At 48.7% G+C, this 13,276-nt stretch overlaps 2 protein-coding genes across 2 annotated transcripts; one reads left to right on the top strand and one right to left on the bottom strand.

Annotated features, from left to right (window-relative positions):
• Positions 1–5,214: 5,214 nt before the first annotated feature.
• Positions 5,215–7,457, top strand: LOC109757271 (vicilin-like seed storage protein At2g28490). Its single transcript, XM_020316093.4, has 5 exons — positions 5,215–5,715; positions 5,812–5,993; positions 6,114–6,194; positions 6,292–6,702; positions 6,807–7,457. The coding sequence occupies exons 1-5, from the start codon at positions 5,301–5,303 to the stop codon at positions 7,239–7,241; spliced, it is 1,524 nt and encodes a 507-aa protein (XP_020171682.1). The 5' UTR covers positions 5,215–5,300; the 3' UTR covers positions 7,242–7,457.
• A 1,953-nt stretch (positions 7,458–9,410) lies between these two features.
• Positions 9,411–11,316, bottom strand: LOC109757270 (uncharacterized). The gene has a single exon (XM_020316092.4). The coding sequence runs from the start codon at positions 11,134–11,136 to the stop codon at positions 9,517–9,519; it is 1,620 nt and encodes a 539-aa protein (XP_020171681.1). The 5' UTR covers positions 11,137–11,316; the 3' UTR covers positions 9,411–9,516.
• Positions 11,317–13,276: the final 1,960 nt, after the last annotated feature.

Raw genomic sequence — 13,276 nt, forward strand, 5'->3', positions numbered from 1 at the left:
AATCCTATTTTCTGTCATGATTTTGTCATAAACTAGGATCCCACCACATCTATGATGATACGTACTTTTTGTCACAATTATCGTCATAGAAGTGTCATAACCATGGCAGAAAAGAATTTCGTTCAAGCCAAAATGTCACGGATGTGTTTTTTTTTAGTGAATCAAAATTTGGATCAAAAGTACACATAACCTAATCATGGCAATGCTAGGCACATAGAACATGTATTTGCGAAAAAAAGTTGGGGGGGGGGGGGGACGTACCGTAGATCGACTGCGCGGAAGGGCTTGAACTAAAATTGAACAAGTAGAGAGCTCCAACAAAGTTGAGGTGTGGTTTGCAAGAAGAGGAAGAAGAAGAAGAAAATAGATGTGATGGAGGAAACTTACCTCTTGCCTCAGGCTCTTTGTTGCCTCCGGAACGCCATACGAGTGTGCATACGAGCGGGTGCGCTCGTATGGAACGTTGTCTTGCATTCTGGAGCCCTCGGTGCCACGGTGCATACCTCATACAACCGCTTATACGAGCATCAACGCTGGTATGAAACGCCGTCGTTCTCTGTAGTCTTCGTTTTGGCTCATCGCATGTCTCATACGAGCGCGTATAAGAGCGTCAACGCTCGTACAAAATGTCGTTGTTTGCTCGGGACTTCTATGTTTTCGCCAAAGCTTCATACGACCACGCATACGAGCGGGTGCGCTCGTATAATACGTCCTCGTTCGCTCTGTTGCCTCTGTCTGGTTTCTTTGGCTATGCCTACACTCCATACAACCCCAAAGGCCGTATGAAAGGCCCTCTTCTATTATGTCACCTCCGAAACTTTGTTTCTTCGGTGATTTTTGCGGGGTTAGTTCCAACACAACATATAGGCATATATACAGGCTTTCAGACGTTAATACGACACATGGCAATTTTGCACATGACAATGGCCTCATTAGCACAACTTTTTCTCAACTTTTCCTCCACTATAAAAACTTCAACACTCTCTTTATTGAAACGAAAAACTTAAAACTTACTCGTATACCTTATTTGTGTGGGTTGCCTCCCACAAAGCACTTGTTTTCGGTCGGATAGCTCGACCGTAGTGATGATCACTTGGGTATAAATACACCAAGCCCATAGCTTCGAGCATTGACGACGATGCCGTCTCTGGTGTATGTCTTCATTTTCTTTTTTCTGGGAAAATGTCTCACAAAAGGATCCTTTGCAGGAAGATCAAATCTTACATTCACTTCAAACATACTGATAGTAGACATTATGATCCTAATAAACGGTCAACCAAGAATTATAGGAGCAATGGAATCTTCAGACTATACATCCTTGTGTCACCCATCTGCACCTCCGTAGTTCTATGCTCCATGTATATACCTATACTCATTGTCAGAATTATATCCATGACATGATCGTACTTGGATAAGCCTAAGCGGGCGGATAGTTGGTCGACCATAAACTTGAGGGGATTCCCTAGATTAAGAGCATCTCCAACAGATGATGTAAATGTTTGTGCCCTAAAAATGGTTTTGCGGTAGGAGAGAGAACCTTTTTGGGTACCCGAAATGTCTTTGTTGTAAGAGATCCCTAAAACTAGTGCCCTAAAAATTTAAAAGCAATTGAAACATGAGATCCGGCGGTGGGGAGGAAGGAAGGCAGATCTGACGGTCACCAAGCACTGAGCTCGATTTTGGCTGGCAGAGGTCACCGAAGGCCAAGGAAAGGCGACGAGGGTGGGCGGGGATGGAGGGGAGCCGAAGGATGCAGCTAAATCCAGCGATTACACGTCGATCGAGCGTCGAGAGCTCGACAAAGAGCAACAGCTCACCCACAGCCGCGTGGGTGTCGCGGCAGCCGATGATCGTTGTTGGTAGGCGGCAGCGGTGTTGTGGCGACCATATTGAGTGGCCGCTAGGAGAGGAAGGACCGGAATCGGGCGGTGGCATCCCAAGATTGGACGGCGGTCACAAACGCAATGAGAGACGGGGTGGTATCGGGCTGGGGCGGCCGACAATGTCGCGGCGGCAGTGAGAACCGAACGGAGTCGATGTGGGATGACGACGGTTGCTGGCGTGAAAGTTTCACCACGGCGGTTTGGTTTCCTCCACAACAGTTATGATTTAGGTCAGCTCCTATGGGTGCACTCGTAGTAAAATTTCAGGACAGTTGTAGATTATTATTATTTTCATCAAAGAGATATAAGATTGTAGCTGTATTTTGTCTGCAATACAGTAAACAGTGATTCTTTTTTGGTCATGACCGTAGTTTTCGGCATCTACTGTTGGAAATGCTCTAACATGGGATGGTGCACACGAAAAAGATCTGATGCTACGGGCTTAGGTGCTCCGGGAGCTTGCAAGGCATTGAATCTTAGATCTACGGTGATAGCTTGTGCAAATTTACAACAACAACAAAACAATAATTACATTCAGCTCCGGGGTATCCTCAGATGACCATCGGATCTTTAATTCCAACAGTTGGGTGCTTCCGGAGCACCTGAGCTTTTTTATTTTTTAAAAAAGTGGGAAAACATTTGCATTTGAGCTTATGTACTTCCGCAGCACCTAAACCTCTCCGAAGCAGCTAGATGTCGACTGAATCTAAAATTTTGGGTCAGTCACTTTTTTTCTTCTTTAACAATTAGCTAACCACATACGGGAGCTACTCGAGGGAAAAAGCAGCCGTGGTGCCCAGCCCATGTGGGAAAAATTATACTGTCAATATGTACAGTCCGACACTTCATTAGTACATACAACACTGGCTCGCTTCGTCCCTCATGTCTTCGCATGCAACACTGAATATCCTTCGCTTACACCAATGATTTGTCAAGTCGGCTAGTATTAGCTAGCTAGCTTGAATCAGCTGATCAGTCCGACATGCAACTGCAAGACCGTATTATCAGCTAAACTACACTAGCAAGCAACACTCCACACTCCATAGGCACAGGCAAGACTATTTTTTTCTATGTTCTCCTCTAGGCTGGCCCGCCCAGTTTTTATTTTCCATTATCCACCACTGCGGCTAACTACTCTACACAAAATGAATGATTAATGCATGTGTACAACAGCTCGAAGTGTACGTGTGTAAGTCATCAAAGAAATGAATAAAGCACAACCTACTATGCAGATACACGCATATGCTAAAAATCATATCTAAATTGTATAATCTCTCAACTTTTTGGCACATCCTGCAATCGAATGCAATAGAGCATGAAAATAACCACAGTCCAACAAAAAAGGGAAGTTTTCCAAGAATAATGAGCTAGTAGCATTGGTATTACCCTCCAAAAAAAGGAAAGAAAAAATCAAATAAAATAAAGACAAAAATTGCACACAGTTTACACAAAAATTGCGCATATTCATAATATGCAAGAATAAGCATATAATAATGAAAGTTTCAAAAGAAAGTTTTCTAAGAAGGAATGAATTTGTGGCATGGTGTTACCCTTCAAAATAAATAAGAGTGTCAAACAAAGAATATTAAAAAAATTGCACACAATATACAAAAAAATTGCGCTTTTCAAATATATGCGAGAATAAGCACATAATAGTGGATTGTTTCTTAGAAAATTGTGATTTTTCAAAATAAGCACACAATATTGGATTTTTTTGCAGAAACAATATTCATAAGAAGAATTGATTAGAGGCATTGGTATTACTCTTAAAGAAGAAACAAAATGAAACAAAATCTAAAAAATCAAATAATTAAATATTCTAAGAAATAATGAATTAGTGGCAATGGTATTACCCTTTAAGAAGAAAGAAAATGAAATAAAAAATAAAAACACAAAAACTACAATCTAAAACAAACAACGACAAAACTTGGACCCAATATGCACAAAAATTCTGCTTTTAAAAAATATGAAAGAATAGGCATATAATAGTGGAATTTTCATAAAATAAAAGGTAGAACGAATTTGTGACAGTGGTATTACCTTTAAAGAAGAAAGGAACTGAACAAAAACTAAAATAAAATCAAGATAATGAAGTTTCGTAAGAAAGAATGGATTAGTGGCTTTGGTAATACCCTTAAAGCAGAAAGCAAATAAAACAATAAAATTTGAAATTTTCTAAGAAAGAATGAATTAATGGCTTTGGTATTACCCTTTAAAAACAAGGAAAATCAAATAAAAACTAAAGCATAATAAAATAATGGAGTGTTTTAAGGATGAATGAACTAGTGGCATTGGCATTTACCCTTTAAGTAGAAAGAAAAGTAAAACAAAAAATGAAAAATCTGCACAAAATATACACTAAAATTGCGCATATTAAAAAGAATAAGCATATAATAGTGCAATTGTAGCAAACAAGAAGTTTTCTAAGAAGCAATGAATTAGTGGCGTTGGTGTTACCCTTAAAGAAGAAAGAAAATAAAATCAAAACTAGAATAAAATCAAAACAATATTTTTTTATAAGAAAGAATTAATTAGTGGCATTGTTATTACTCTTTGAGAGGAAAGAAAATTAAGAAAAACTTACACACAACTTTACACTAATTTGCACTTTTTATAATATGCAAAGAATAATTATATACTAGTGCAGTTTTTGCACATATTATATAGTATTTATGTACATACATTTACACCCAACCAACATCCTAAAAATACCCACAAAATAAAATTTTAAAACTGACTAATAAAGAAAAATAAACAAATAAATAAACAAATAAAAATAGAAAAAAAAAGATAGACAAAAACAGAAGAAGATAGAGGAAGGCTGGGTCGTCATACGGGCTGATGGGCTTCAGCCTGCTAAGGTTTGACTAGCCCAAAACACTGGTCAGTTGAATTCCCAGCCCAAATCAGACACGACACACAACAGAAAAAAAAAAAAAAGCACGGATCTTGAAGCAGCAATCAACGGTCAGAAAAATCGACTGACCCTAATTTAATTTTCAGGCAACTTACATATATATAGCTAAAGTGAAACCTCTCACAACCCACACAAGCGTTCGATCGGTCTTCAGCGGCGAGCGTACCTGCACGCACTTATACTCGATCTTTCGTCGACGCACGAGGCAAGAAGAGTCTTCGCGCCAAGCACTAGCACACTTGGGAAGCAGCCGGCCGGCCACCTGCATCAACCGACCTGCGTCCTCATCCCCGGGCGCGCTACGTGTAGCACATGAGGCTGCCCATGCACGACGACACGTGCAGCCTACTCCCCCTCCACCCGTCGATCGCCCCTTTAACAGCACCTCGCCACCGTCTCTCTCACAGAGTCAGTCACACCCAGTACGGCTCGCATCGAGAGAGCATACTGCAAGCCGGCGTGCAAGAAGAAGACGCTAAAGAAATCGTGCAAGCTAGCGGATGATGCGTCGCGGGGTTGCCGCCATGGCGCCGCTGCTCGTGCTGCTTCTCCTCCTCTCGGGGTGGTCGGCGATGGGGACTCCGCGCTTACGCGAGAGGTGGGAGGAGGGGGAGGGGGAGTGGCGGCCGGAGGAAGAGGCTAAGGGCGGCGGCGGAGGTGGCGGGACTGGGAAAGGGCTGTTCTTGCTGGACAAGGTGGAGAAGGTGGTGGAGTCGGAAGGTGGGAGTGTGCACGTCGTGCGCGGGCTGCCAGCGTCCGGCGTGCCGGAAGCACCGTGGCAGCACGGCGGGTGGTCCGCGGGGTGCGGTGCTTGCCGAGAGGGGCTCATGCACATCGGCTTCATAACCATGGAGCCCAAGACGCTGTTCGTGCCGCAGTACATAGACTCCAACCTCATCCTCTTCGTGCAGCGAGGTGCATACCGATCCAACCACTGCACACCGTTTTTTTTTTTGGCGAAAATCAACCCACACCCGTTTATATGTTTTTATTATTAATTTGTCTGAGCAGGGGATGTGAAGGTTGGATGGATCCACAAGGGCGGTCTCGTGGAGAAGCAGCTCAAGATGGGCGACGTCCTCCAGATCGACGCCGGCTCCACCTTCTACATGGTCAACACAGGCAAAGGCCAGAGGCTGCACATCATATGCAGTATCGACGCCTCGGATAGCGCAGGCTTCGCACCTTATCAGGTCATGCGTATGCCTTGTTTGTTCTGCATCTGCAAACATTTAATTAATGAGATTTTGCCCTTACTGATTATTAACATCTCGACCCGACTACTGAATTACTGACGAATTGATACGATGCAGTCCTTCTATCTTGGTGGGGGAGGGAAACGGACGTCAGTGCTGGCCGGCTTCGAGCCAAAGATTCTTGTCACCGCTCTCAATGTGAGCTAGTAGCTAATTCGTCTCAGCATTTCACATTAAGTAGCAAATTCACACGCATGGCACCCGGATTAATTTGATTCTCATGTCTTGTATTCAGACCACTTTCGACGAATTGGAAAGAATCTTACCCGTGAAACCTCTGGGCCCTTTCGTGTCCTACACAACGGAGAGCGGTGGCAAAGAGCATGGACAGGGAGACAAGCGTGATGTGGGAGAAAATGGAAGGGAGAGCGAGCCATGGAGACCAGTGGGGAGAGGCAACGACGACGAACGCGGTAGCGGGCAATCCACTTGGACTTGGTCGTGGAGGAAACTGATGAGCAGGTTCATCGGAGGGGAGCTGAACAAGAAGTCGGACAAGACTGTGCGCGCGCCGGAGCCTTACAACCTGTTCGATCACGAGCCCAGCTTCCGGAACACCTACGGGTGGAGCATCTCCGTCGACAAGCACGACTACCATCCCTTGGACCACTCCGACATCGGCGTCTATCTCGTCAACCTCACCGCCGTACGTTTTTGCTCTTCTGAACCATCAATCAGCGTGGTAGAGATTTCAGACCACTGCGGCGAAGCTGATCAATGCTGCGTGTGGGTGTGGCATGGAATGTGCAGGGCTCGATGATGGCGCCACACGTGAACCCGAGGGCGACGGAGTACGGCGTGGTGCTCGCCGGGGAAGGCGTCATCCAGGTGGTCTTCCCGAACGGGTCGCTTGCGATGAGCGCGGAGGCGCGTGCCGGCGACGTGTTCTGGATCCCACGCCACTTCCCGTTCGTCCAGGTGGCGTCGCGGGGCGGACCGTTCGTGTTCTTCGGGTTCACCACGTCGGCGCGGCGGAACAAGCCGCAGTTCCTGACAGGCCCCACCTCTGTCCTCCGCATGATGCTCGGGCCGGAACTCGCGGCCGGGTTGGGCGTCCCTGAGAAGGAATTGAAGGACGTGATGGAGGCCCAGAAGGTGGCGGTGATCGAGCCGCCGTTGCCGGAGAAGGAGAAGGGGGGGAAGGAGAGGGAACCGTTTGTTATGAAGCAAGTGGCGATGGAGTGAGCGCACGCGGCTAGCCATCTGCTTAAATGCTTTATTGAGCAGATGATGATCGATCTTACCTGTGTTCTTCTGGTCGAAACTTCTGTACATCATGCGCGTGTTTGCGCCGTGTGTTTCAGTGTTTGTGTCGTGTCGCTAGTGTGTGTTGTGTTCTAGTACCTGTTTGTTCATGTGAGTTCTGGCGTCGTCAATAAATAAAGATGCATATCAAATTCAGCTGTGGGCTAGAAATATAGTATAAAAACAATACAAAAATCCAGTGAGTCTCTCTTATCCATCTAATTACAAGTTGCAAACAATGTACAACCTCGTCACCGAATCATTCATCAGTACTGGATGCATGATGCCGATGCTCCTGTCCCAACCGACATGAAAGTAAGGGCATCTCTATCCGCCCCAACGCCGAACGGCGGAAGACATCCAATGCGGTTCTGTATCGCTTCAACGCAGTTCTGGGGCGAAAGACATCCAACGCGGTGCTTCAACGCAGTTCTGGGGCGAAAGACATCCAACGCGGTTCTGTATCGCTCAACGCAGTTCTGGGTTACTTCGTGGTGCGGTGCGGACACGTTTTCTCTCGCAAACAGAAGACAAAAGTGAAGAGATTTGTGAGAGTCTGGACCGATCCCAAGTCCGTTTCTGACTGCCCTGGCCCACCAAAAACCACTCCCCTTTCCGAGTTATCGACCAGCGCCGCTTCAGAGGGTCAGCTTCCGCATTCATGCCCCGCCAGCGCTCACTCACATCGGCATTGGCTGAGAGAGCGCCGCCCGCGCTGCTTCCCAGTGCAGACGACAGCCACGCGTTCAAACGACACGCCAACCACCTGTTCGTCTGTCTGCCTCCCGCATTGATGGCATGCGGTTACCGAGGCATCTCCTCGGGCGCCACCCGTTCATCCCTCTGCCGCCCATCGGCGCTATATAAACCGCTGCCCCAATGCCCTGGTGCTATACTATATAAACCGGTGCTTCGGTCATAGCCAGTCATCCCTCTCCACACCATTCACTGCCATGGATCCCTCCGCCGTCAAAGCTCTCTGAGACGGGCTAACGTCGAAGCAGAAGAAGGCCATGGGTGCCATTGCTGCGGACTAGCAGGCCGGCAGGCAGCCGGAGGACGAGCAAATGGAGGACGCCTCCGATGACGAGCCAGCACCACCCTCCTCTACCTCCACGCCACCCTCCTCCTCACTCCACCCTCGTCAGTGCATTGCACCATGACCATCGGCGAGGCCCGTGCCCATTATATGCACATGGTGCGGGAGAATCAGTTCCGATATATACATGCCGACCCAACTACAACCACAACCCCCTCCAGGAACATCTTCAGGCGGAGGAGCAGATTGTCGCCGGCAGGGCGGTCACGCCGGACGCGGACTTGGCGGAGCAGGAGGCGTTGCTCGAGTCCTACCCGCTCCTCCCGCGAGATCCGTCTAGCCAGCTGGCGGTACCAGCAGCGGGTGGCGGAGGTGGCGGCTGCCGGCAAGGAGTGTGACGACGAGGCGGGCAAGGAGTTGTTTGGCAAGACCGGCGAGGAGGAAATCGCACTGGCCGCGCCCCGGCGCCACAACCGTCATGTCCGCAGGCACCGCCGACAGTGAGGAAGAGTAGTGCACGGTAGGTCGTCATTGCTCATGTCCCAGAAAGGCCACCGCTCCTCCCCTTCCGTCAATGTCAAGCTTGGTGGGCTGAGCATCTTCGGCCGATTAGTTGCTTGGCGGCGACGTGGAGGCGGATAGTTTCAGTTCCCGGGACTTCGAAAGCGAAGCTGGAGAGCGCCGAGGTGGAACTGGAGACGGTGAAGTTTCAGTTCTCGGGGTTGATGGTCGGACACGAGGACCAGACCCAGCGATACTTTAGATTAGGTATTAATTATACTTCAGAGTCCGCCTAGCATCGTTTTGATATATTTGTAATGAATATCCGTCGTGTTTATATGAAATTCGGTGTATAAAATCCCGCCATGTTTGAATGAATTTCGTCCGGTTAATTTGAGTTGTTGTGAAAATATATGTGGCTACGATTGGATGGTTGCGTCTTATATCCGTATTCGTGAACTTATCCCCCTCTCTTCAGGGACAGGTGCGGGAGGATTTTTGCGTGTCCTGATCTGTTCTACCGCCTTTCTGTGAAACAGAAATTGCCAGTGCAGTGATGCCACGATCTCTTTCACGAGAACCCATGAGGCATTTGCACATCAGAGTCAAATCACTGTCTTCGGCATCGAATGGAAAGCCTCCAAGAAGGTTCGATTTGCGGAGCACACTCGCTCACTATGGGACACCCAACCGCGCCGGCGATTCCCGTGCCAGCGCCTCCTTGACGTGACGCTTCAGCGACACCACCACGCCCCGCTTCACCGCAGCGGCGTACACGGCCATGGCGTCGGGCCACCTCCCCTGCCGGCTGAGCTCTTCGAGCAGCGCGTCGAACGCGTTCCGGCCGGGCACGAAGTCCTTGGTGATCACCGCCGCCAGCACCCGGAGAGCGTCGTGCGTCCTGCTCCGGTCGCACAGCGCGCGCACCACGTCCGTGTACGCGCGCTTCCGCAGCGCGTACCCCTTGCGCACCATGTCGTCCAGTATGGCCACGGCCGCGTCCACCTCGCCGCCGCGCGCCAGGGCCTGCGCCATCAGGCAGTACGTGTACGACACCGGCTCGTGCCCGGCCGCCACCACCTTGCCGAACACCTCCTTGGCGTCCCTCAGGACCGATATGTCCGCCGCACACTGCCGGCATAGGCCCCGGGCCAGCGTGTCCAACGCGCGGCTGTCCGCCTGGAACCCGGCGTGCTCCATGCGTTTGAACGTCTTCCACGCCGCGGTGATCTCGCCTGCCCGCAGCAACGCCGGCAGCACAATGCTGAAGCTGATCTTGTCCGGCGGGCAGTCGTCGTTGTCGCACATCTCCATGAGCAGGTCATACGCTTTCAGCAGGTTCCCCTCCTTGCAGTGGCCGTTGAGCAGCGCGTTGTAGGTGAAAATCGTGGGCGAGAGGCCCATCCGGATGGCATCTTCGAAGATGGCCATGGCGTCCTCCGTCCTGCCTACCTTGCAGAACCCGTCCAGCACAATGGTGAAGGTGTAGATGTCCGCCGTTTGCTTGGGCGAGTCCTTGAGCTTGTTGAGGAGGTCCCGCGCCTCCTCGAGGCGGCCGACGTAGCAGAGCCCGCCGATGAGGCTGTTGTACGTGCGGATGGTGGGCTCGCTCCCGACGGCACGCATGGTGTCGAACACATCCATGGCCCTGGTGACGCGTCCACGTTTGCAGAGGCAGCCCACGACGGCGGAGAAGGCGGCCACACTGGGGAGGTAACCGCGAGCCACCATCTCGTCGAGCGTCTCCTTTGCCTCGTCGGGCGCGCCCTTCCTGCAGAAGCACTGCACGGCGATGGCGAAAGAGTGGGCGTCCGGCTCAACGACGCCGTTGGGCTCGAGCGCCCTGAAGAGCGCGACCGCGGAGTCGTAGTCCCCGCCCCTCGCGAGCGCGGAGATGATGTCGTTGTAGTCGGAGATGGTGAGCGCCGTGTCGTCGCGCTGCAGGAGGTCGAGCACCTTCACCCGCTCCTCCATGGGGAGGCTCATGATCCGCCTCGCGCAGTCACGCGCCCGGAGCTGAGCCTGAGAGCTCCTCCTCCCGCCGCCGCTGCCGTCACCCAATTCCGCAGAGCCCGACTCTAGAACTTTGGCTGACGCGGGATGTTGTTCTCTGAGGAGGCTGCCGTTGCCGTTGGACTGGAGCGCGCCGAGGAGCTCCGCGTCGTGGTCGTCTTGCGGTGGCGCTCTGCAGAGGCAGACGAAGGGCGCCGCGGTTCGAGGGGCCAAGGAGAGGACACCATGGCAGCTGGAGGACGGCGGGGAGAGCGGGAGGGAGGAGTGGTAGAGAGACGCCATGGCCGTGGGCGCGGGAGCGGGGCCGCGCGCGGGGGGTAAGATCGAGGAGATGGATGGGGTTTGAAGGCGAGAGGATGAGAGGCTCTCGTGCAACGCAGGCGCCACACCCACGCGGAAGGGATTGCGCGAGCTACAAAACCCAACTCGGGCATCTCATTTTCCCATTTTCGCCGCGAGAGAGCGGAGGCCCCCCTTTCTTTTTTTGAGACACAGAGCGGAGGCCCTGTATTAACACAATGTTGTTCTAAAAGAAAGTATTAACACAATGTTGGGCCGTCGTATGGGGGGCGCCTAACGGGCGCCTTCAGCGCCGGTTCCCGTTCTGGCGCCCACACGCCCGCGAACTGGGCCGGCCCAGCTTGCCTCGTTCGCTTGTTCCACTTCTGCTCGTTCGCTCCCCTCGCTCCCTGGATCGGTCAAGTGTTGACTTTTGACGAAAAAAAAAAATCGAAAATTTTGAAAAATTTCGTGAATTCAAGAATTTTCATAAAACTTGAAAGAAAGTCCGGGAACTTATAAAAAAGTTCACGATTTTGAAAAAAAGTTCATCAATAAAGTAAAATCGATTTTGAAAAGAAAGTTCATTAAAAATGAAAAAAGTTCATCGATTTTGAAAAGTTTCATCGAATTTGAGTTCATCGATTTTGAAAGAAGTTTATCAAATTTGAAAAAATTTCATCAAATTTAAAGAAAATCATGAGTTTTGAAAAAGTTCATCGAATTTGAAAAAGAGTTCATCGATTATGAAAAAAGTTCATCGAATTTGAAAAGAGTTCATCGATTTTGAAAAAAGTTCACTAAATTTTAAAAAAAGTTCATCGATTTTGAAAAACTTTCACAAATTCAAAAAAGTTCATTGATTTTGAAAAAAGTTCGTCGATTTTGAAAAAGTTCGATGAATTTAAAAAAAATTCATCGATTTTGAAAAAGAGTTCATCAATTTTGAAAAACTTTCATCAAATTCAAAAAAGTTCATCAATTTTGAAAAAAGTTCACCGATTTTAACAAAAGTTAATTCAACTTGAAAAAAGTTTACGACTTTGAAAAAACGTTCGCGCATTTAAGAAAATAAAAAGAAAAGAAAAAAGGAACCAGGAAAAAAAACGCCTAGAAATCACGAAGCCGTGGAAAACTGGTTTTGGGGGGCTCCCGCGGCCTAGGTAATAAAAACAGTGGGAAGAAGTAAATAGACACATGCGGTAGGATGTCCTCCTGGTCAGCGCGCTGCTTTATCAACTGAGGGATCGCGAGTTCGATTCCCCGTTTAGGAAATTCGATTTTTGCTGCAGTTTTGAACAAAAAAAAAAGACACGGGCCGGCCCAGCGCGGCGCGAGGGGTATGCGCCCGTTTGCGGTTACTGAAGAAACGGGCGCTTAAGGCGCCCGTTAGGAAATGCCCGTGGTATTTGTCAGCTGGCTGCTCGATCAGCTCCTTTTGTCAAAAAAAAAAAGCTCCTGCTCTTTCGCGCGCTCTCTCTCTCAAGAACAGTAACACGACCATGTGCGCAACGTCAAGATTTGATGTTTTTCTGTGGAAATCCAATTTGCCTCTAGGTAGCATATGTTCCTACATAAAAAATGTATTTTGCTGATGTTAAAAAATAAAAAAATGTGTTCATTGTCACACCCAATACTAGCAACAAATTTTTAGAGGAAAAGCTTATGCATTTTGACATATAAAAAAAAGTAAAACGCCAAATGTTACACTTAATTTTGTTTTTTTCACCAACGGAGCACTGCTATCCGTTTCGCATGAAAATTCTCAAGCACATTGTGACACTAACATAAACATCTACAAAAAACAGAATTTTTTAATTTTATTTACTATTTGTTTTGAATTTACTGTTCATCAGGGAACATATGCTCCCCAGAGTCAAAATGGCCATCCCATTTTCTGTTTCTTCTCTGCGTTATCTATACTAGAAGATAACAAAACTAGGCTGAATCTCTTGCTACGCTCTCTATCTGGTGATTGTGCCATCCCACGACCTCGGCAACGTGGCGCTAGAGTCAGTCCTGCACTCCCATACGTTAGACATGCACACACACACACACACACACACACACACACACACACTTGCGACTCAAGCTCCTTTATTCCATGCGAGGAAAACAACGAAACATGCTAATTAAAACTCCG

Source organism: Aegilops tauschii, chromosome 4 (assembly GCF_002575655.3).
Source record: "Aegilops tauschii subsp. strangulata cultivar AL8/78 chromosome 4, Aet v6.0, whole genome shotgun sequence".
Taxonomy (NCBI): domain Eukaryota; kingdom Viridiplantae; phylum Streptophyta; class Magnoliopsida; order Poales; family Poaceae; genus Aegilops; species Aegilops tauschii.

Bases quoted from the DNA above. Each gene is read 5' to 3' on its own strand.
- LOC109757271 (XM_020316093.4), top strand. From the start codon at position 5,301: ATGATGCGTCGCGGGGTTGCCGCCATGGCGCCGCTGCTCGTGCTGCTT. The intron at 6,195-6,291 runs GTGAGCTAGTAG...TCTTGTATTCAG, and splicing joins TTCTTGTCACCGCTCTCAAT to ACCACTTTCGACGAATTGGA. The intron at 6,703-6,806 runs GTACGTTTTTGC...TGGAATGTGCAG, and splicing joins ATCTCGTCAACCTCACCGCC to GGCTCGATGATGGCGCCACA.
- LOC109757270 (XM_020316092.4), bottom strand. From the start codon at position 11,136: ATGGCGTCTCTCTACCACTCCTCCCTCCCGCTCTCCCCGCCGTCCTCC.